We start from the raw sequence: 22,768 nt of genomic DNA, 5'->3' as shown, positions 1-22,768 counted from the left end.
TCTCTCTCTCTCTCTCTCTCCCTCCCTCTCTCCCTCTCTCCTTCTACCCCTCTCCCCTACTCGTGTGCTCTCCCTCTGGCTTTCTCATAATGAATAAATAAATAAACAAGATTTTTAAGAAGTATTTTATCAAAAATTTTTTCCAACAGGGTTTCCCCAGACATTTTAATCTTCCATATTGTCCGGAGTGGAAGTCTTACATTCACTTAAAAAAAAAACAACAAAAAAACACAAAACCTATTTCCTCTATTAGTCATAGTTCATTTGGTTGAAAATAACTGTAAACCTAGTGCAAAATGCGAACTGACTTGAATATAAAAGAAAATATATTGGCTTCTATCACAGGAAAGTCTGGGTTTGGGACTAGGTTCAGATTATTCTGGGCCCTGGATTCAGGGACTCAACTGGTCATTAGGCAAAAAATGTTCATTGGTCAGGCCTGGGGCATGTGACCTTCCCAGAGGGGTGTGTGTATACACACGTGTGTGCGCATGTGTGTGTGTTCAGCCTTGCGCAGACCACATGGCCTGCGAGTCTGGGAGACATGGTTCATGAAAGGGAACTCAAAGTGCAGGAATGTGAAGAAAGGAGAAAGGATTCTGGGCAGGCAGAACCCACCAAGGTACACTGTGACCTCCTTGGCCTGTTCTGCAACAGGTATGGATTTTCATTTTTTCAAAAGACTTTTATGTGTAACCTGAATATAAAGATAAAGGAAGACGAGGAGGCATTTACTGCACCCATTCATTCGCATCTGTATAATACGTAATTGTATGTTATGCTAGCAGAGTTTATGGAAGTCCCTGCCCGACTGGGTTGCTGGGAAGGGAAAGTGGAATAATGCTTGTAAAATGCTTAGCACACCACCTGCCATGTAGTCAGCGCTCAATACATGTTATTATTATTACCAGGTACAGTACAAGGCATGAAGAAAATACAGCAAAAACCACAATTCACCCCCTGCCCTTACAAGACACGTGGATTATACCAGAATGTTAAAGAAAGGATGGCTTGCTATTATTTAGCAGTGAATTTGATTCTGAGCTTCCTTTTGTCCCCTAGGCAAAAGTGGAACATGAGGCATGGATGCATAGCTGTTCTTGTCTAATTAAAGGATGCTCTGCTTTTGGTTGGGAGGAGAATGAGAAATGCCACATAATTCTTTTCTATCCCTTCATAGCACCTGGGATGGGGAAGGGCACAGAGAGGTTTTCAATAATTTTTTTTTTTGGTTAATTGACTTAAAATGAAAAATTGGAGAACTGAAGGAAAGACTTAGTTAATTCATAGTTCTAGAAGGCTAGACCTGTACATTTATAAAAGTCATTCAAATTGCTTTGATCATGCAATGAAAGAAAATTGCATATTTTTTTCAGCAGTATTTGTTTTGCAATCTGAACTTTTGGAAACTTGCTTTGAAAAAAAGGGAAAAGGGAAAGTGTTTTTCCTGGAAACAAACTTTCAGAAGGATATATTGAACATTCATGAAGGACGATGCCTGTAAGGTATGTTTAAAGAAAGGAGGAGAAACTATACCAGGCCAAGAAAAAAGGAGCGGTCAGAATACGAAATTATTGCTCGATGCGGACATTTGCTATGTGTTACTAAAGAAATATGATCCAGCCTTTTAAAATTAATCTTTTTTGGGGCATGGGGGTGAAGCATCTAACTCTTGATTTTGGCTCAGATCACGACCTCACAGTTTGTTAAGTTCGGGCCCCTCCTCGGGCTCTGCACTGATAGTGTGGAGGCTGCTTGGGATTCTCTTTCTCCCTCTCTCTTTCTGCCCCTCCCTCCACTCTCTCGTGCCCTCTTTTTCAAAAATAAATAAATAGAATTTTAAAAAAAGAATAAGAAAATGATGTTAATGGTGCAAAGGTTATATCCAAGGGCTAAGCTGATTCTGATTCCAAAAATAAGTAACTCAAGCTTAGTGGCCCTGACACAGGCCCTCTCCTACCTCACTCTTCCCGCTTCCACCAAAACAGCTGCTCTCCTGCAGATATGTTATAACAAATAGACAACGTATATACGTATATAAAATATTAATAGGTGTATCTGCATTTTAAAAGCCCCTGACTAGTAGACACAGCTCATGGAGAGGCTATGTAGTGCTGAGCCACAGCCTGCTAGAAGCTTTAGAAAGAATTAATTGCTTATACTCCATGAAAAAAAAATGTGTTTCTGTGCAAGCTAAAAATAAAGATTTTTTTTATCAAAAAAAAAAAAAAGCTAAAATTTAGTTCCAAATGTACATAGGTCCGAGGAGAAATGAATGGAAAGAAGGACAGTAAAGTTAGGTTTTCAAAACTGAGGTTTATTCAATGTAAACAGTGGTCCTTTAGTATAAAATCACATCCTTAACCGTTGGTATTAAAATGGCTTTCTTCCCATGATAAGAATAAGTAGGAAGGTAGAAAGATCTCCACTTGACCAAATAATGCTGGGACCAGATGTCAGTCCCTCCTCAGTGTTTTTGTTTATATGTTTCTGCTGCTCTGCAAAACCCCAAAGCCCAAGGCCACTGTTCTAGAATGTCCAGGTACTCTATCTGTGTCCCTTCAAATCATAAGAGCACTGGCTATGTTTGGCACTATTACTCAGAGCTTCAAAATGTTCCTCTTCTTTTTAATATCATGTCATAATACATCTAAGAATTTCTCACCTAAGAGAATAATCAGAGATAACCCAGAAGGACGCTTGTAGTAACAATCTTTCTCTGTAACATTATTTATAATAGCAAAAAGCTGTAAATAATTCCAAAGGTCCGACAAGAAAATGTGAAATGTAGTGCAGGTTCATGAAGGAATTCTACAAAGACCATCCAAAACCCATTCTCAGAGACTCTTTTAACAGTACAGAAGAATAACTGCACTATCATATTAAATCAAAAAAGCAGGGTACAGATCTATAAACAGCAGTGTGTGTGAGCATGTGCTCACACACAAACAATAAACAATAGAAAGAAATATGCCAAAAATGTTAACAATGGAGATTGAGCAGTGGGCTTGTTGCTGATTCTTACTTCTTTATATTTTCCTGCATTCTAAAATTATTCACAATGAACATGCATCATTTTTATATTCACAAAGAAAGATTATTTTTTTTAAGTTTATTTATGTATTCTGAGAGAGAGAGAGAGAGAGAGAGAGAGAGAGAGAGAGCGCAAGCTGGGGAGGGGCAGAGAGAGAGAGAGAGGGAGAGCCTGACATGGGGCTTGATCCCACGAACTGTGAGGTTATGACCTGAGCTGAAACCAAGAGTCAGACACTTAACTGACTGAGCCATCCAGGGGCCCCCTTTTTCTTCTTAATTTATTACACTTTTAATTTTGAAAAATTCAAAGCTAGAGAAAATTTGTAAGAATAGCAGAACAGACTCCTGTACGTCCTTCCCCTAGATCGATTCATTATTTTGCCCCATGTACTTAATTTTTCTCTCTACGTGTGCTATATACTATTACACACATTTGAGAGTAAGTTTTAGCAATAATACCTTTTAGCCTTTGTTCCTTCGGCATGCATTTTCTAAGGACAGGGACATTCTCTCATAATACCATGATGTAGTTCTCAAATTAAGAAAGTTTATACAATACTGGATTTTTCCAACTGTGCCAACTTTTGGAGCAGCTTTATTTTTCCTGGACCTGGTATCTAATTGAGAATCAAGGGCGACATTTAGTTGTTGTGTCTCTTTAGCCCTGTCTCTGTCTCTTAGGACACTGGCATTTTAGCATTTTTTTTTTTTTTAAAGTACAGGCTTACTGGTTTATAAAACATCTCTCTCCGTTGGGCTTGTCTGAAAGTTTCCTTGTGATTTATTTCAGCATAGGCCGTACCATAAACTTAGTGACTTGAAACAACAATAAACATTTGTGATTTCACATAATCTCTGTGGGTCAGGGATTCGGGAGTGGCTTAGCCGGGTGGTTCTGGCTCTGGATCTCCCATGAGATCGCAATCCAAATGCTGCCTGGGGATTTCATCATCTCAAGGCCTGATTGGGCCTGGAAGATCTGCTTTCAAGAGGGCTTATCCCATGCTGGAAAGTTGGGGCTGGCTGTTTGCTGGAGGCCTCGGTCCCTCGCCACAGAGACCTCTCCACAGGATGCTTGAGTCTACTCGCGTCACTGCATGGAACTGGCTTTCCCCAGGATGGATGGTCCATGGGAGGGAACAAAGAGGGAACCTCAGTGTCTTAGGGCCTGGTGTTGGAGGACACGTACTGTCACACTTCTGCATTCTATCCCTGCGTGGTGGTTTTCAAATATATCCACACATTCTTGGCAATCATCCCCTTCAAAGGATGGAGCCTGCCTCTCCTCCCCTTGAGTGTGGGCTGGACTCCCCTCTGTGGAGCACAGTGCTAAGTAGTAACCACTTCTGTGAATCAGAAGCCCTTGGCGTCCAAGGATTCGCGTCCCGCTGCTTGGGCTGCTGGGGATGCCCTGTCGTCGCTTTAGGACACCAGAGCTGTTATGCTTCCAGCCTCAGCTGACTTTGACTCAAGTGTGTAGAGCAGGGCCTGCAAACGCAGCACGAGCGAGGATGTGAGTGTGGTTGAGAAGAGCCGGCCTCTAACAGAGTCTCCCGGATACGCCTGTTCATGTGGAGGGTCCTCCCAGTGACAGCAGAGCTCTCTGCAGAGACTGCCCTGGAGTTTAGGAAGAGGGCCTGGAGCAAGACCCAGGGAGGGAGGACAGGTAGGGAGGAGGGAGAGGCAGGGAAGTGTGGTGCAGGGCTCTTCATTCGATCAGATGGCCCACCTGAGCGTCCGGCCGGGGGCAAGCCACAACCCTACGACCGGGCCTCTGGACATGAGGACCCCGGCCAGGTACGTGCCCACAGGCATTCTGTGAACCACCCAAGTTATCCCACTTCTCTGAGCCTGGCCTTTCAAGCGGGAACAATACATGCCAACACTGAAAGTGGTTTTGAGAGTTAAATGAAGTAGGACATTTCATTAATTTTAAGTCTTTTTTTTTTTTTTTCATATTGAAGCATCTCTGAGATTTGGATGTATCTTAAAATCAATGTATCCTCCAGTTAGGATAAACAACACTTGTCCTTAGAGGTTCTTAAAAGAATGGTGTGTGTTCCAAACATTGGCGTCTTTAATTTTTATGAAATATTGCAGGCTGGAGATATGGTAGCAGTAAAGAATTGGTAACTTCTTAAGACGTCTCAGTTGTATTGTGTTTTATTATGAAAAAAAAAAAAGGCGTCCTTATATCTTAGATAGATTGAAATATTCATGGATGCTGTGATATTCTGGGTTTTGCTTTAAACTAGTCTGGGATGGGGCGCCTGGGTGGCTCAGTCAGTTATGCATCTGACTCTTGATCTCGGCTCAGGTCATGATCTCACGACTCATGCGATAGCTGAGTGTGGAGCCTGCATGAGATTCTCTCTCTCCCTCTCTCTAAAACACAAAACAAAACAAAACAAAACAAAACAAAACAAAAAACCCTAGTCTGGTGAGGACATAGATGAATCAAGATACACCATGCATTGAGAATTGTTGATGTTGGGCAAAAGGTCCCAGGAGTTCCTTATAATGTTTGAAAAAATTCATGATGAAACAGAAGGAGAAAAACCACAAGAAATAAAGTGGATACATAAAGGGCTTTTTCTCTGCTTTTTTGCATTATTCAGGTCTCCTCCTCAATGTCACCTCCTCTAAGAGGCCCTCCCTGATTACCTGTTCTGTGGTTGCTCCGTTTCCCCCTTCCCACTGCCCTCCACAGTTGCTCTGTTTTGCACCCTGCTTTTCTTTATAGCACCATTACTTTCTGAAATTACTGATACGTTTGCTTATTTGATCATTGTCCCCTTGAACTTTTTTTTTTAATCCACATAGTAGGTGATCAGGAAATATTTGGTGACTGATGGGTAAGGGCCCACTGACGCATTGCCTGGTACCAGCAGTTGGCTGATCTAGCTTTATTCCCCATCCTGCTTGGTTCTGTGTCCCTTTGACGTGCTGCACAGCCTGCTGTGAGGTCTTCCCTTTCTGCCCAGGCTGGCTGGCTGGTCTCCAAGCATGTACGATCTTCTCGCATTGCCAGCCCCGCATTCCAGCCCAGTCTTGTGGGTGCCCCTCTGGGGTTCTGTTCCTCCCCTCTCTTGCCATTTCCTATGGAAGGTCTCCAGGCACGGCCCAGTCCCTGGGATGACATTGGGAGTTTCTCGTGAGCCACTCTGAGAAGAGAATTCTCTGTCAACTAGAGAAACTCCTTAGGAAGTAGCTGGAAACCCTAGTAAAGAAAGAGGAAACTTATTGGTTCCTATCACTGCCAGTCAAGGCACATGTCCCCACCCCCACTGGGAGGCCTCAGAGTGGGGCAAGGGGCGGGGTGGGTACTGGAAGGGGGGTGGTCAGTGTCCTCTATGCAGCCCTTCTGGACTGTTTGCACATTCTAGCAGTGGCTCTGGTTTCTGCACACACCACCTTTGTAAGCACCGCTGCTGCCCGGGGAACGTGCCGGAGAGGGCAGTGAGATGCCAGTGAGCAACCAGAGTGCTGTGACTGACACCTGCTGGACCAGAGGCGCGCGTGTGGGCAAGGCGCCCGAGGAGCATCCACAAGCGAGCAGTTGCCCCCACAGGCTGTCCCAGGGAGAGGATGGGGCTGAGCTGTTCTCGAAAGAGGACAGAGAGTTTGCCAGGTAGAGAAATGAGGGAAGGACGTTCCAGGCAGAGGGCACGGTCTGAGCACAGGCCTGGCAGTGGAATCAGAAGGGAGAGGACCCACGAGAGAGGTGCTGAGGAGGGGGAGGTGGCCATCGTCCTCCCTTCTGAGTCTGCTTAGCTCGTATGTTGCTCAAATCTGAAATTTGCTTTAAAGCCTCAAAATAGTGTCCCACGGTTCAAGCTTCTTGGTGTCACTTTAGAACCTTTCTTAGACTCCACTGGGGCTCCTAGAGGAACACTGGGGTCTCTGGAAGATCCCAGCAGATTATTTTCCATTCCCTAGAAGGAGGTCTCAGGACTGTGACCTGTGTCCCCTTCACACCTCCATCCCTAGGACCAGCCTGGGCCTGGTACACACAGTCAGCTGCGGATTCTCGATTCCCTGAAGCTGTGTTGTATTTGCAGGTGCAAAGAGAAGAAATATGATTATGACAAGTTGCCCACGACATCTGTTGTCATAGCGTTTTATAATGAAGCCTGGTCAACTCTCCTCCGGACAGTTTACAGTGTCCTCGAGACGTCCCCGGACATGCTGCTAGAAGAAGTCATCCTCGTAGATGACTACAGTGACAGAGGTGAGCCCTCCACATGAGCTCTTGGGAGGGGCCTGGCTTCCCAGAGCAGTGCCTGGGAGGCAAGAGTGCGACTCAGGAGGGGTGGAATGGGCCCCAGGAGGACAGGCTTTCTGTGTCTCCGTGTGCCCCGCCCCTGCCAGGAGCTGGGAGCCTGCTGGGATGCAGGTGTGTGGACAGAGGGCTCTACCACATGGTGCTACAGGAGACAGAGCACTCAGGAAGAATGGCTGACCTTAGTCTTGCAGTAGTATGTGGGCAGCAGAGGTGGAGAGAGGGTGTTTTAAGTGGAGGCACAGAATGTGGAAAGCCTCCGAGTCACAGTGTTGCATGATAGGCTCTGCAGGTAGTTCAGGAAGGACGGAGGACCAGCAGGCGGAGGAGAGGTATGAGACATGGGGAAGGGTGCAGGCGTTACACTCGAGGCTGAGGCGTCGGGACTTTGTCCTGAGGGCGGGGAGAACAAAGCAGGACTTTTTTTTTTTTTTTAATTTATGTTTATTTTTTTTGAGAAAGAGAGAGCAAGCAAGCCAGGGAGGGGCAGAGAGAGAGGGAAAGAGAAATCCCAAGCAGGCTCCACACTGTCAGCACAGAGCTTGACGTGGGGCTCGAACTCACGAACCATGAGATCATGACCTGAGCCAAAACCAAGAGTTGGCTGTTTAACTGACTGAGCCAGCCAGGCGCCCCTAGGGCAGGGTTTTAAACAGGAGAGCAGTTTTCCCTTTGAGGGATCCCTCTAGGCTGTGGGTGGAGAACTGTGTACAGGGGAGCTCTGCAGGGAGGCCGGGGGCTGTAGAGGCGGCCCAGGTGAGAGATGGAGGCTGGGAGTCTGGTGGTAGTTGAGGGAAGGGGAGGAGGAGGAGGGGTGTTTGAGACATGGCATCTGGGGGACCTGAAGGCCCTTGAAATGGGTTTCTGGGTGAATGGTGCTGCTGTCCCAGAGCTAGATAAGCCACCCAGGGCAGGAGTGACAGGTCTGGGAAAGGAAGTGGGGCATTTGGCTTTGGATTTGTTAAGTTTGAGATGAGATCGAAAAGGGGCAGTCCAGACAGGAGAAGAACTGAATCCAGGGAGAGGCGTTCCATTGAGAGAGTGACCCATATCCCTATAGGCCTGACTGGTGACCTGGGGTCCAGCAATTCACATGCAGTCCAGAGTTGGCACTCCATTTATTCAGCGAACATATTTTGAGCTTCCACCTTTGTGCCAGGCACCATTCTAGGCACCGGGGATTCTGTGGGAAACAAGATAAGTCCCTGCTCTCGTAAAACTCACATTCTAATGGGTGGAGAGGTGGGTGGGGATGGTCAATGAACATGTAATGAATAATACACGATGACACAACACAATACAAAATAGCATAGCATAATATACCAATATAGCAGGTGGACTACAGCAAGGGACAAAGTGCTGTGAAATAAAAGTCAGAGCAGGAGAGTAAGGGGAGCTTGGGGACGGGCCCTCCTCTAGCCTGGTGGAGGGCAGGAACCCTCCCTGAGGAAGTGGTTTTAAGCCAAAAGCTAGGACGTAAAGGAGGCAGCCCAGTGTCCCCAGTTGCAGGAAGAAGCTGGGCCGCGCAGGCATTCTGCAGGGCAGACCGTTGGCCAGTGGGGAGGTGATGCGGGAGATGAGGTGCCAAGGTGGGCGAGGCCAGACCAGGCAGGGCCTTGGAGGCCGCCATAAGGGGGTTTAGGCATAAATATGAGCCAGATGGGAGCCGTCTGAGGGCTGCTGGGGGGACAGGAAGGTCGCTCAGTCTTGGGCTCACTGTGCTGCCATGTGGGGCATGGCCGATGGATGGGAATGGGGTGGAGGGGCTGCTGTGGTCATGCCACATGCCATGTGACTAGCTGAACTGGGGGAGCTAAGCTCAGCTGAGGGGAAATGTCAGGGTCATAGCAACAGGGAGAGCCGTGGGCTGAGTTGTTAGTCTCAAGCCAAATTACCATCCGTGGGCCACACAGAAGGGCAGCAGCTACTGCTTCGTGGGCATCTTGCTGTTTCGGGCTCTGTCTGGTCCGTCCGACTTCAAAGCTTGGAGTATGTGTCCTAATTGGTGGGTGTGTTTGGCCGTTCTCACAGAGACTCTAAACAACAGTGATTTACATGGGTAAAAAATGATCTCTCTCCCATCACAAAGCTCGCGTAATGGTCTAGGGCTGGTGTGGCGGCTTCACAGTGTTAGGGCCTGGCTCCTTCTGCCTTGTATCTCCACATTCTCTAGGACGTTGTGCTGCCCCGGTCTGCGTGCCCCGGGCTGGTTCTTCACCTTCTGCGCGCTGTCATCGGCAGGAAGATCTCATGGGGCTGGAGAGCTAAACTCGAAAGTTGCCCTCATATCCCATGGAGCAGAGCAGGGGTCACTTGGCCACACCTAGCTGCAAGGGAGGCTGGGAACTGTAGCTTCCGTGGTGGGTGTTCGGCGACAGTTGGGGCTTGATGCTGCATGAAGCCCATTAGGCACTGGGCTCTGGGGTCAGGGCACCTGGGTCAGAGGTGAACTTTACCGTGAACCTGTCGTGGCACCTGGGCCAAGTCACTTGTCTTTTCTGAGCCTCGGTTTCTCATCTGTGAATGGGTTTGTCCACACTTACATCAGAGAGTGGTGAGGAACAAATGAGATCAGGCATAGGATGAACTCTCATGTCGGCCAGCACGTAGTAGGTACTCATCTCCCTTTCCTTTGGTCCTCTCCTCCTGGGGCTGTTTTAAATCTGTGCTGGCACTGGTCCGAGCTCCAGCACTTTGCAGCCACTCAACCTTGAGCAAGTCCAGCGTCAACCTTGGCTTCAGCCCCTATAAAGTGGGATACTCATCCCTAGCTCGCAGAGTCACAGTGAGGATTAAATGAGATAAAGGCAGGTAACATGCTACGTCAGTGCCTGGCATATTGTCGTACCTGTACTTTTATGAAATATTAACAAAATGTAGAGTACCCCCAATATTTCAGAAATGTATTCATTCAGAAGCAAGGATCAGATTATTTATTTGATCTTCGTGGGATTGAATAGCTCCTCAGCAGACAGGACCAGGGTATGAACCCCTTCTGCATAGCTCAGTTCTTCTTGTGAGTGTAAGTGTGGGTCTCTGTGGGGCCGAGGCTGCCCTCTCCATCATGGTGACCTGCGCCACAGACAAGATGCCTGCTCAAGCCGTGATGACAGGATTTGTGCCCTGCCCCTCCCCCTGGCCTTTCCACAAGCCAGTCTGAGCTCCGTGCAGGGGCGCCAACCCACCCCGGGCATGGGAGGGCAGTTCAGACAGACCTAGAATGGATGCTGACCAAATCCATAAAGAGTACAAGGAGGCTACATGTGCATTTTCTTTTTTTCCCTTTATTTTTTTTTTTGCACCTGTGTGTTTACTGGGCATAGCCACCACCAATTAGCTTTGCTTGGGAAGTCACCTCCCTTATTCCTGCTACCAGCTTATTTGCAGTTATATTTAGGATGAAAAAAAATCAACCAATGAAATGCTTTTTTTTTTTTTTAATGTCGGGAATATTTAGGGAAACATTTTTACAAACTGAAGCAACCTAGAACAGTTTACAGACTTTTCCCTTTTGCTGATGATTGAAGACTTTCAGACGACACCCACAATGATTAGGGGGGATTCTCTCATTTTTATTTTGCCTGATGGGCTCCCCCCACCTCCACCTGACCCACGGAGGGGTGGGAATCAGGGCCTGCTGCCCCTGAACCTGTGTGTGAAGTCTGGAGTCCTGAGGCCAGCCCTCGCTGTGGACGAGACCCTTCAACTTTTAAAGCCTCGTTTCTTCTTACGCAAAATGGGACCAGCGCGTCCTCCTAACCAGTCTGCGTTTGTTTAGCAAGGCTGAGAGATTGAAGAAAGCTCTGGGAGGCAGTATTAAGCCTATGGATTCAAGCCAGGGCTGCTGGGTTAAAATCCTGGCTCCTTAGCTCACTCGTTCTGCGATCTTGACACATTGCTTAGCCTCTCTGGCCTCAGTGTTCTCATCTGTCAATGGGGATAGTTGTAGTACCTACCTCATGGGAAAGTTCTGAGGCTCTGATGAGTTCATATAAATCACCTGGACAGTAATTCTTACAATAGGCCCTCTAGTGGTAGCTGCCATTATTATTATTACTATTACTGTGTCCAATGAGCTCCTGAGAAAATTTGCGTTAACATAAATATAAATAAAATTTGTCAACATAATTCCACATAAATTAAAATTTTATAACACGTTACATAATTAGTTAATATAAACAAACCAAGTGTATATTAACCCAGTTTTCCTGAAAAATGGTGTTTGGGCAATTTTTGTGTGTTTTTAAATGTTCGCAAGTCAAGGTGTAATGTATTTTTGAGGGGGTAACAGCTTTATTGAGATATAGCCAGACACCACATGCACCCATTTCAAGCACACAATTCAGTGTGCGTGTGTTTTGACGGGGAGCCCTGGGTGGTTCTGGGATTCCTCTGCCCCAGCCACCCACCCCTGGCTTTCGTGGTACACGTCCAGCCTTGGTTCTGCGTGAGGTGAGGACATCCCAGGTAGGTGCAGAGCAAAGGAGGCTTCTGTCTATTCAGTTGTCATTTGGGGCTAGGGAGGGCCTGGAAGGATGCCGCTTGACATGCGTGGCGGTGACCCCGCTTGTCTCGCTTGCCTCCCCAGAGCACCTGAAGGAGCGCCTGGCCAATGAGCTGTCCGGGCTGCCCAAGGTGCGTCTGATCCGCGCCAACAAGAGGGAGGGCCTGGTGCGAGCCAGGCTTCTAGGCGCTTCCGCGGCGAAGGGTGAAGTGCTGACCTTCCTGGACTGCCACTGTGAGTGCCACGAGGGGTGGCTCGAGCCGCTGCTGGAGAGGTGCGTGAGCATGCGAGTGGGGGCCCAATGCTGTGCAGAAGCAGAAACAAATTTCTCACCTTGGCGCCTGGGTTCAGATGCCCCTGGGGCAAGTCCTCTGTCACTGGGCATGATAACAGTCTGTGCCCCACACGGCTGCAGAGGCCATTAAATGAATGAATATACATACAGCCCTTAGAACATGCTAGCATGTATGAGGCCTTGTTAGTGTTTACTTTTACCACTGCTTATTATACACGTTTGTTGTGGAACACTTAGGAAGTATTTTGGTCAACCAAGAAAAAGCTATTAATCATATAGAATCACAGTGCTGAAGAATATACGTTTTGGTGTATTTCCTTCAAGCAAGGCTGTCTTATCCATTATACCCATACCTACAATGCTTAGGACCCATGAAATTTTTTAATAGACCCGCAAAAATGTTTTTATGTTAATTATTTTACATCAGAAGGAAAAAAATGAGCATATCATAACAATGGATTTAGCCTGGAGTGTGGTTTGTCCTTCTAGCAATATAGTCATAAAATACAGCTTTAAATATATGTTATTTTTTATGAAGTCATGAAAAGTCATAACACAGCCCTGTCTTTAAGGGCATGTCTCCTGCTGTCCCACAGCCTCATACGCTAACCCTCCCAATCTGCCTGTCCTCCAAATCTACTGCCACTGGGCTCCTCTCCTCTCCTCTCCTCTCCTCTCCTCTCCTCTCCTCTCCTCTCCTCTCCTCTCCTCTCCTCCTTTGTCTCCCTATTCTCCTGAGTCAGCATCACAGCAGGCAGGAGCTGGGCTGGCAAAGTCAGAGCTCCTCCAGGTGGAGGAGGAAGGTCCAAGATTGGGAGGGTCTTCGTTTGGTCCCTCCCCACAGAGAAGGCAAAGGGTCAGAAGATCAGAGTCTCTGGGGTGCCTGGGTGGCTCAGTCAGCTAAGCGCCCAATTTCGGCTCAGGTCATGATCTTGCAGTTCGTGGGTTTGAGCCCCGTGTCAGGCTCTGTGCTGATAGCTTGGAGCCTGGAACCTGCTTTGATTCTGTGTTTCCCTCTCTCTCTGCCCTTCCCCTGCCCAAGCTCGCTCTCTCTCTCTCTCTCTCTCTCTCTCTCAAAAATTAAAAAAAATTTTTTTTAAGAATATCAGGATCTCTGCAGTTGGCAAACTGCTTTCCCATGGCCTCTAGCACTTTGATTGCCACGGTCTGTCTGGAAGAGCTGGGGACCCACTTTCCTCCTTCCTGTGTGAGACCAGGCTGTCCCCTGCTCTGCTACTTCTGCTGTCCTATCTATGTCCTGTCCCCTGTGGGTCCCACAGCTGCCTCCTTCTCCTCCTCAGCTCTGATGAGCTTCACCAGCAGCAAGGACCCAGGGTTCCTCAGCCTGTGATGGAATTTTACGGCATGGTGACAGCTAAGGGTTCCCTCTGGAACCTGGACCAGTGGGTTTGCCCTTCACCCCTTCCCCACTGTGAACACACATGGCTGCCTCTAGGCCGATCTGAAGTCCCCTGAGGTACTAATACCACCCAGCATTCCACTCCAGCCCATCCTTTGAAGGCCAGTGAGGCAGCCTTCCCCATAGACAAGTCCTTGTTCCATATCCCCAGATAAAAGGATTCTCCACCCTGGCTACCCATAGAACCCCATCTGGGCAACTTGTAAAACATACCAACTCCTGGGGTGCCTGGGTGGCTTATTTGGTTAGGCATCCGACTTCGGCTCAGGTCATGATCTCACTGTTCATGAGTTCTAGCCCCACATTGGGCTCTGTGATAACACCTCAAACCATGGAGGCTGCTTCAGATTCTGTGTCTCCCTCTCTGCCCCTCTCCTGCTTACACTCTGTCTCTCAAAATAAATAAACATAAAAAAATTTTTTTAAAAGCATACCAACTCCTTGGTCTCATGGCCAACCACTGGATCTGAATCTCTAGAGGTGGCCCTGGGCTTCTGGATGCTTCAGAAGCTCCCCAGGGACCTAGGTGTGTACCAGAGTTGACACACGCTGGTCCCTCAGATGGTCCCAAATGGGAACCCTCCCTGTCCCTTGGACGGTCCGACAGGAGCAGTAACCATGTTCCTCCAGGGGCTTTGGGCAATAGATATTCTTTGGTTTTCAAGTCAGGTGGGTGGTGCTCCTGGCATTTTATGAGCCGGGGACTGGGTATGCCAGACGTCCCACAGTGTGCAGTTCAGCCCTGCACAACAAAGACTGGTTCTGCCCCAGATGCCAGTAGCATGCCTGCCCCCGCCCCCCACCCACGGGGCAAGCTGTTACTGGGCCTGCACACTTTGTAACCACGGTTCAGGGTCCTTTACTCCAATGCTGGCTCCCCCAGTTTTCCTTTTCTTATAAAAATTAGGCCACCCGACCAGTTTGATTGCAAGTCACAAGTTCGACCAGTTTGATTGCAAGTCACAAGTTCTTCTGGTCTCCGTCAGGGGCTAAGAAGCTTCTTTGAACCTGCCCAGCAGGTCAGCCACTTGTCTTCTCAAACCTTTTAAGAGTGCCCTAAGTTTGTTTAAAGAATTCGGGCTGGGGTGGGGGGAACACCTGGTGGCTCAGTCCGTTAAGCCTCTGACTTTGGCTCAGATCATGATCTCACGGTTTGTGAGTTCGAGCCCTACATCGGGTTCTCCACTCTCAGTGCAGAGCCTGCTTTGGATCCTCTGTCTCCCTCTCTCTCTGTCCTTCACCCCCTACCCCTGTCAAAAATAAATAAACATTTAAAAATTAAATCTTCCTCAGTTAGTGAATGCACAAGTTTTATTCATACAGTCTATTCTGAACAATGCAATTTCGCCTAATACTGTAATTCTTACCTGAGTGTGGTATTCACTTTGCCCCCTCTGACTTTCTGGGATTATTCTAAGGACACTTACAACTCAAGTCTGGTCGATCTCTGTTTCTTCACTTTGCTCTGTGTGACTTATGATGTTTTAGGTCTCAAATTCCAGATAAAAGCCCCCAGAATGTAGCCCAGAGAAATCCAGTGTTCACACACAGGCCAGTCCCACTTCATCTTCCCTGGTGCACTGTCAAGTGCAAAAAAAAAACCACCCCACACGATATGGCAGCATGCTGAAGGATGGTTGGGTCTGTGATCATGTTTGCAGAGAGAATAGCTAAAGCAGGCACATGGGCTGGTATTTTTCTCTACAGTAGTGTAACCTGTTTCACAGTAATAAAGAGGACAAGAAAAGACTAGCAGTAGGTCCCAGGTTCTCTGCCAGCCACCTTATAAACATCCCCCAAGGGCGTCCTCACCTTAACCCTAAGAGTAGATATTATCGTTCCAGGGTCACCCACAGGTGACAGGTTCTGAGAGGTTAGGTAACTTGGCTAATGTCACACGGCAAATAAGGGGCAGGATTCGAATTTTTATTCTAACTCCAAAGCTGATCCTTTGGTCTGGGTGCATCTCTGTTTTTTAGAGGGATAATTAGTTCTCAACACTAAGACATTTTGTTGTGATTAAATGAGGTCCCTCTTGGCAGTCTTTAGAAATTGCAAAATCTGCTTTCTGTCTTAAAAGTGACCTTTGGTTTTCACACATCTTGACTTTCATGGAGGGACTCAGATTTATCCAGTATGTCCATAGATGGAATCTGAATATTGAAGCTGGGGACTTTTCCTATTCAAGCCAGAATCCTCCCTTCCTCGGTCTCCCCTGCCACCTGAGCGTTCCCTGTGAGGATCACCCGCCAGGGCCTCATGTGGCTGCAGACACCTGCAACGAGAGACATAGGCCTTCCTCACACAGGCTCTCCTCCCTCCTCGCGGAAGGATGAGGAGAGTCATCCCCAAATTCCCTGATCGTCCTCCCGCCACCTGTCCTCATGGAGAGGCACATGGGGCATCCCGGATGTTCGCAGGATCCACGAAGAGGAGTCGGCAGTGGTGTGCCCTGTGATCGATGTGATTGACTGGAACACCTTTGAGTACCTGGGCAATGCCGGGGAGCCACAGATCGGTGGCTTCGACTGGAGGCTGGTGTTCACGTGGCACGTGGTTCCCGAGAGGGAGAGGACGCGGATGCGGTCGCCCATCGATGTCATCAGGTTAGAGGCTAACCTCTGGCCACTCACTCTCTGAGCGTGCCTCGTTGCGTCTGGCCACCATGTCAGTGACGGTACCCGGGGAGGGCTGGTTAGCTGTTGTTCCCCCACTTTCTCTAGAGCATTTGTTTATTTTATTTTATTTTTAAAATCTTTATTTATATTTGAGAGAGAGATAGACAGAGCATGAGTGGGGGAGGGGCAGAGAGAGAGGGAGACACAGAATCTGAAGCAGCCTCCAGGCTCTGAGCTGTCAGCACAGAGCCCAGAGTGGGGCTCAAACTCATGAACTGCGAGATCATGACCTGAGCCGAAGTCGGACGCTTAATCGACTGAGCCACCCAGGTGCCTGAGCATAATTTTATTTTTATTAAAAAATCTTTGCCACCCACATGAATTTTATGTTGGTATATTTTATTTATTTACGTATTTAAAAACTGTGGTAAAATATGCATAACAAAAAATTGTTCACTTCAACCATTTTTTAAAGTGTTTAGCTCAGTGGCATCAAGCACATTCACAGTATTGAGTAACTGTCACTTCCAGAACTTTTTCATTGTCCTGTGCGGAAACCCTATACCCATTGAGCAATGACTCCCCTGTCTCTTCTTCAACCCCTGGTCACTTCTATTGTACTCTCGGTGGATTTCCCTAGTCTAGATTGCTCGTATAAGTAGAATCACACAGTATTTGTCCTTTTGTGTCTGGCTTCTTTCACTCCACATAAGTGTTTTCAAGGTTCTTCCAGAACCCCGTTCCTTTAATGGCTGAACAATATTCCACTGTGTAGACATCCATGTTTGTTTATCCATTCACCTGCTGATGGCCACTTGGGTTGTTTCTATCATGTGGTTATTGTGAACAGTGCTGCTGTGAATATTGATTTACTGTTAACTGTTTGAGTCCCTGTTTTCAGGTTTTTGAGGTATATACTTAGGAGCACCATTGGCGGGTCATATGATAATTTCATGCTTAACATTTTGAGGACACACTGTCAGGTCCTTTTTCAACTGGGGGATAGGTGGACCTGGGGGTGAATGGGCCACCTTTGGCTAGTTGGTGAGCCTGGGTCTGAGTAGAGTGGGTTCAGCGGGGGCTTGGTTGCTCTCATTCTTTGAAGTGTTGAAGTAATATAAAGGCTTCTTCCTCCCCTTCCAATTTCAGGAGCAAATGGGAGGTAGATATAGGGGTCAGGCAGAGGGAGATCGGACATCAGCTTTATTGCTGGTGCATTGAGCTGGAAATGGTGTCTTAGATCTGCACCCATGTTTGGCAGGAAGACTTCTGAGTTCTGACCTTGAGATGACCCACTGGCCAGAGGGAGATACCTGTGGAGACAGTCTTAAGAGATGGTGGTAGAGGGGTGCCTGGGTGGCTCAGTCAGTTAAGTGTCCGACCCTTGATTTTGGCTCAGGTCATCATATCACGGTTCGTGAGTCTGAGCCCCACGTGGGGCACACTGTCAGCGTTGAGCCTGCTTGAATTCTCTCTCTTTCTCTGCCTTTCCCTTGCTTCTGCATGCCCCCCCCCCCAAATAAATAAATAAATAAATTCAAAGAAAACGAGATGGGGGTAGAGAAATGAACAAGGCCAAGTCACATCCAGCCTAGAAGGCCAAGGACGGGGCTTTGGACTTTACCCTGAGAGAATAGAAGCCACTGAAGGGATTTGAGCTGGAAATGACCCTGCCTGTTGCATTCTTTAAAGATTGCTAGGGGTGCCTGGGTGGCGCAGTCGGTTAAGCGTCCGACTTCAGCCGGGTCACGATCTCGCGGTCCGTGAGTTCGAGCCCCGCGTCAGGCTCTGGGCTGATGGCTCAGAGCCTGGAGCCTGTTTCCGATTCTGTGTCTCCCTCCCTCTCTGCCCCTCGCCCATTCATGCTCTGTCTCTCTCTGTCCCAAAAATAAATAAACGTTGGAAAAAAAAAAATTAAAGATTGCTAGATGCCATGTTGGCAAGGGGCCTGGAGGGGGCGGGGCAGTGGGCAGGGACATCTTTAGGAGACATCATAATCTTCGAGTCAGGAATGATGGTGCAGGAGAAGATGGAGAGAAACGGGGTACTCCAGAGATGATGTGGTGGACGAACTGAGAGAGACTGAATGAGAATGGGGAAGGCAGGGATTGTGGTGACACCCCGGCTTCTGTAGGAGTCCTGAGCGACATCCTACTCAACTTTCACTGAACAGATTTGTAAACTGAGGCTCAGAATAGGAAGGGTCTTATCCAGGTTCATACATCCAACCTGGGATGCTGACATGTACTCCCATGGTCCCCTCCTCCCCATCACACACATGTGCTCGGGGATGTCATGGCCACCTCCTCTTCCCTTCCTATAATATCCCTGGGTCTCAGTTTCCTCACCTGTGAAATAGGTACAAGCATATCCACCTTGCCTACCCCTTAGATTTTTGGGATGAAACACATGGAAGTGCTTTGTAGTCTAGAGCCTTCCCTTCCACAAGGAATCTTGCTGTCCTTTTCTCATTGGCCCAGAGCTTGGAATGCAGGGAAAGCGAATACTTTGTCAAGGCCCAGAAGCACTGCCGGGAGACCTTAACCTTTTAAAACAGTTAGACCCTTGATGATGTACAGTTTCTCTACCTCTGAATACATTCCTTGGCATCTGCACGTCTTGGTGTGTTGACCTTTCAGCTTTCTGCTGTGGTAGGACAGAAGGCTTGGGCCATTTCTAGAACCAGAGGAACCTGCTGGGGAGAAAACAAGGCTGGGTGAAGAAGAAGGCAAAAGTGGCCATCGGGGTCCTGGAAGGAGGCCACTCATGCAGGAGAGGAATGGGCCCTGGAGGAGCTTTGAGATGAGAGCTGCCTTCTGTGGTCTTCTACGCTCCAAAGGGCATCTGTGTTGCCCTGTGATCCTGTGACCAAGGCCACCACAGCCCAGCACTAGCCATCCTCTTGGGGAGCCTGTCTCTTTCCTCAGCTCAGCTCTCTGGGTTGTCTGTGCTTCTAGAGGTACAAGGTTTTATCTCACCCTCAGGCCTGTGCTCATGCTGGTATCTTCTTGGAGAAACATTCCATTCCTCTTCTCTGCCAACTCCTCCGTGTTCTTCAGGCCTCATTTCCTCTGGGAAACTGAACCCTGCCCACCTGCCCCATGCCCTCCCCTCTGTGCCCACACAGTGCTGCCTGGTGAGATGTTTGTGAGCCTCCTAGGGCAGGGACCGTGGGGCACATCTATGCCTCCCAGCCCAGCGCAAGGCCTGGTACAGAGCGTAAAGTCAGGGTGTGCTTAGAGACGACTGGGCAGGCTGGAGGGCTCCCGACAGTTCACCTGCTGCTCACACTGCAATGTGGTTATCACACTCTCCTAGGTCCCCAACAATGGCTGGAGGGCTGTTTGCTGTGAGTAAGAAATATTTTGAATATCTGGGGTCTTATGATACAGGAATGGAAGTCTGGGGCGGAGAAAACCTCGAATTCTCCTTTAGGGTAAGTATTCTAGTCTTCTCTTTGGACTCATCCTTCACTTGTCCCTTCTCTCTCTCTCTCTCTCTCTCTCTCTCTCTCTCTCTCTCTCTCTCTTTCTCTCTCTCTCTGGGAATGATGGGATTTTCCAGGAGAACCTGGCAGACTTTTCTTCCATGTTGATGGTTTTTATCTAACGATCCTGAAAGAGGATAGTAATGGCGTGCACATTCTATAAACCTGCTTGCCTTCTTGTTTGAACTTTTAAAAAATTGTACTTTTGATAGATTTGGGGCAGGGAAGGGCCTTGCAGGTCACCTAGTTCTTTTCTCTTACTACATCAGGGAGAGACTGGGGCCCAGAGAGGGGAAGTGACTGGCTCAAGGTCACCCACACAGTGAGTGGCAGAGACGGGGCTAACACCCAGGCCCCTGCTTCCCAGACCCATCTTGTGGAGTCTTGATTTGCTTATTTACTTATGAAATAACCTGTTTAGCACAGTGACCTTCAGACTTTGCCACATATAAGAATTGTTTAACAAAGAACTTGTTTAAAAAGATACATTTATAGGTACAGTCTCCAGAAAGTCAGGCTTGATAGATTTTTGGTAGGGACCAGGAATCTGCTTTTTGGGAAAAGCCCATTTCCTGATTCTGCTGCTTGTGTCCCACGGATGCCCCTTTGAGAGGCCACTAGCATTTCAGTGGGTTTTCCAGTTAACCGAATCCTGCATTTTGAGTATCAACATTTTATGTTAACGTCTGTAGTTTTTAATAGAAAATTTTAAATTTTGGTAGTATTTTATATGGTTTCCTGCTTAGAGAGAGTTAATAAGAATTGGCCCTCCGCTGAGGACTCACACCCCCCATTATAAGTACCAGATACTCTCCCCCGTCTCACATCCTGGGAACCGTGGGGTCTTCACGGCCCTGTGCCCCAGCATGAGCTGGTCTCAGACAAGTCAGCCTGTTGAGGTTTAGGATGTGCTTTTAATGGTCTTTCTGCCTCTTCCCTAGGTGTCAGGCTGCTCTCTGCCTCTAGAAGTTCTTCCTTTCCCCTTCCAAACCTCTCTCCTTACTCGCTGCTTTCCTATCTTCTGTGGCTAGGAGATCAGGTAATGAGCCTGTGTTTTACATAATGAGTAATGGGTTCCCAGTGAGGTCAGTTATGGGTGCTCCTGTGAGTCAAGTGCATGAGCTCTAGTGCATGGACTCTGGGATCTTGCTCCCAGCGGCTTGTCTTTGGGGCTGTGTTCTTGCTCTTTGACTGCATCCTGTGTCCTAAATGTGCCGGGGAGGTGGCCTCCTACCCCATGGAGGGTGAGGCCTGGCAGTGTTCATCATGATGTCTGTGTGCCCGGCCTCCTTGCTGCAGGCACGGTGGACCAGCAGCTCACCATTCCGCGCCACCCCTCCCCCACCCCCCCCGCCCCGCCACTCACCCACCCGGCCTCCTTCCTGCTCTCTGCACAGATCTGGCAGTGCGGTGGGACCTTGGAGACACACCCATGCTCTCACGTTGGCCATGTTTTCCCCAAGCAAGCTCCCTACTCCCGCAATAAGGCTCTGGCCAACAGTGTCCGAGCAGCTGAAGTGTGGATGGATGAATTTAAAGAACTCTACTACCATCGCAACCCCCATGCCCGCCTGGTGAGTTCCCCGGCCCACCTGTATCCCAGCTGGCCTCATCCAAACAAAAGCAGCTGATTCTGGCCTCTCCGCCATAGTGGACCTGGTTCCAGAAATAGATACAAGTATGGGAAAACTTTATCCCCCCACTTATAATAATACATTCATGTTGATTCTCATCATTCACAGTAATTATGGTCTGTGTCATCATTGCAAACACTGATTCAAGGCTACTGAGCCACTGCTTCTCAGAGAAATACAGTGTTAGGTTCCTTCAGGCCTCTTGCAGGTTGACATTTTTGCCAACCGATCAATACATACAGTATACAATACGTGGTTTTGTGTATATTTCTGTCGAAAGATTGTTTGCATTGAACTCATGGCCAACAACACCGTGACACGTGCCTAATCCACGTATTTTCTCCGCCAGGCACAACACAGCCTTCTTGCACCGAGGAACAGTAGCCAGCCCTTCAGCACCACGCTTGGGGGCCTTTTAAACAGTGAGGTCACCAACACAAAGCAGCAAAATGTGGCACTAGGTGGGCGATGAACAGGACACTTGTTTACAGCGTGAGAGCTGAGACATGATCTCAGCCAGGAGCGTCACGTTGGGTGACTCAGATTTTTTATCCCTCTCTGTATGTGTTTGCAGATGATGGTGGTGGTAGTGGTTTTAGGGTTACAAATAAGCTTTAGCAAATAGGTCCACTGCCTCTGCACTGGCCAGCTCTACAGGCCCCTGGACAGGGTGCCCACTCTGCACCAGTATCAACTAAAATGAAAATGTAAACCTCTTTTTCTGAATCCTCACAGCAGCCCTTCAGGATAGCTATGAAATTCTCATTTTTTATTTATTATTATTTTTTTAATGTTTATTTAATTTTGAGAGACTGTGTTTGAACAGGGGAGGGGCAGAGAGAGAGGGAGACACAGAATCCGAAGCAGGCTCCAGGCTCTGAGCTTGAGCTTGTCAGCCCTACGTGGGGCTGGAACTCACGAACTGTGAGATCATGACCTGAGGAAGTCAGACACTCAGCCTACTGAGCCACCCAGGCGCCCCAATTCTCATTTTAGATGCCAGAACTGAAGCTCAGAGAGCTTGCCCAAGGCCTCGTGGGTGATGTGGGCAGAACTGAGCCTGGGGTGCGTAGAACCCACTCCCTGCTCTGCAGAGCCCTGTGGACCTGCCCCTGACCTTGGCCCCTTTCTGCCTCTGGGCTCCAGGGTCATTGCTTCCTCTGTCATGCCCAAGGCTGCAGGGTGGAAACATCTGCTCCTTCCCATTACCCAGTCTGGAACCCACAGCTCTCTCTTCCTGAGGCTTCCCAAAGAATGACATATTAGAGGGGCCCCACGGACACCTTTTGTCTGGATGCCTGTGGCCGAGTGTTAAAAAGGATATTTGGTTGAAGATGAGGGCACAATGACTCATCAAAGGAAGGCCCTCTGGGAAATAAGTAAAACTCTGAAATTTTGCTCAGACGTTTTCCTGACATTACCATTTTGTTAAATATTTAGCCTGTTAAATTTTAATACTTTAACATCATATTGCAAGGACAGTAATAGTGCT

At 48.1% G+C, this 22,768-nt stretch overlaps 1 protein-coding gene across 2 annotated transcripts in view; it reads left to right on the top strand.

The window, feature by feature from the left end:
* The window catches only part of GALNT12 (polypeptide N-acetylgalactosaminyltransferase 12), a 37,541-nt gene that overhangs the window by 5,708 nt on the left and 9,065 nt on the right, over window positions 1–22,768 (top strand). The window contains exons 2-6 of one of the 2 annotated variants that reach the window (XM_047829445.1): window positions 7,098–7,267; window positions 11,907–12,096; window positions 15,958–16,143; window positions 19,474–19,591; window positions 21,040–21,216. In XM_047829445.1, the coding sequence (XP_047685401.1) occupies window positions 7,098–7,267; window positions 11,907–12,096; window positions 15,958–16,143; window positions 19,474–19,591; window positions 21,040–21,216 (841 nt within the window). The remainder of the gene's footprint in view (window positions 1–7,097; window positions 7,268–11,906; window positions 12,097–15,957; window positions 16,144–19,473; window positions 19,592–21,039; window positions 21,217–22,768) is intronic. The other variant, XM_047829446.1, reaches the window with a different exon arrangement.

Source organism: Prionailurus viverrinus, chromosome D4 (genome assembly GCF_022837055.1).
Source record: "Prionailurus viverrinus isolate Anna chromosome D4, UM_Priviv_1.0, whole genome shotgun sequence".
Classification (NCBI taxonomy): domain Eukaryota; kingdom Metazoa; phylum Chordata; class Mammalia; order Carnivora; family Felidae; genus Prionailurus; species Prionailurus viverrinus.
This window is presented reverse-complemented; position numbering and strand designations above follow the sequence as displayed.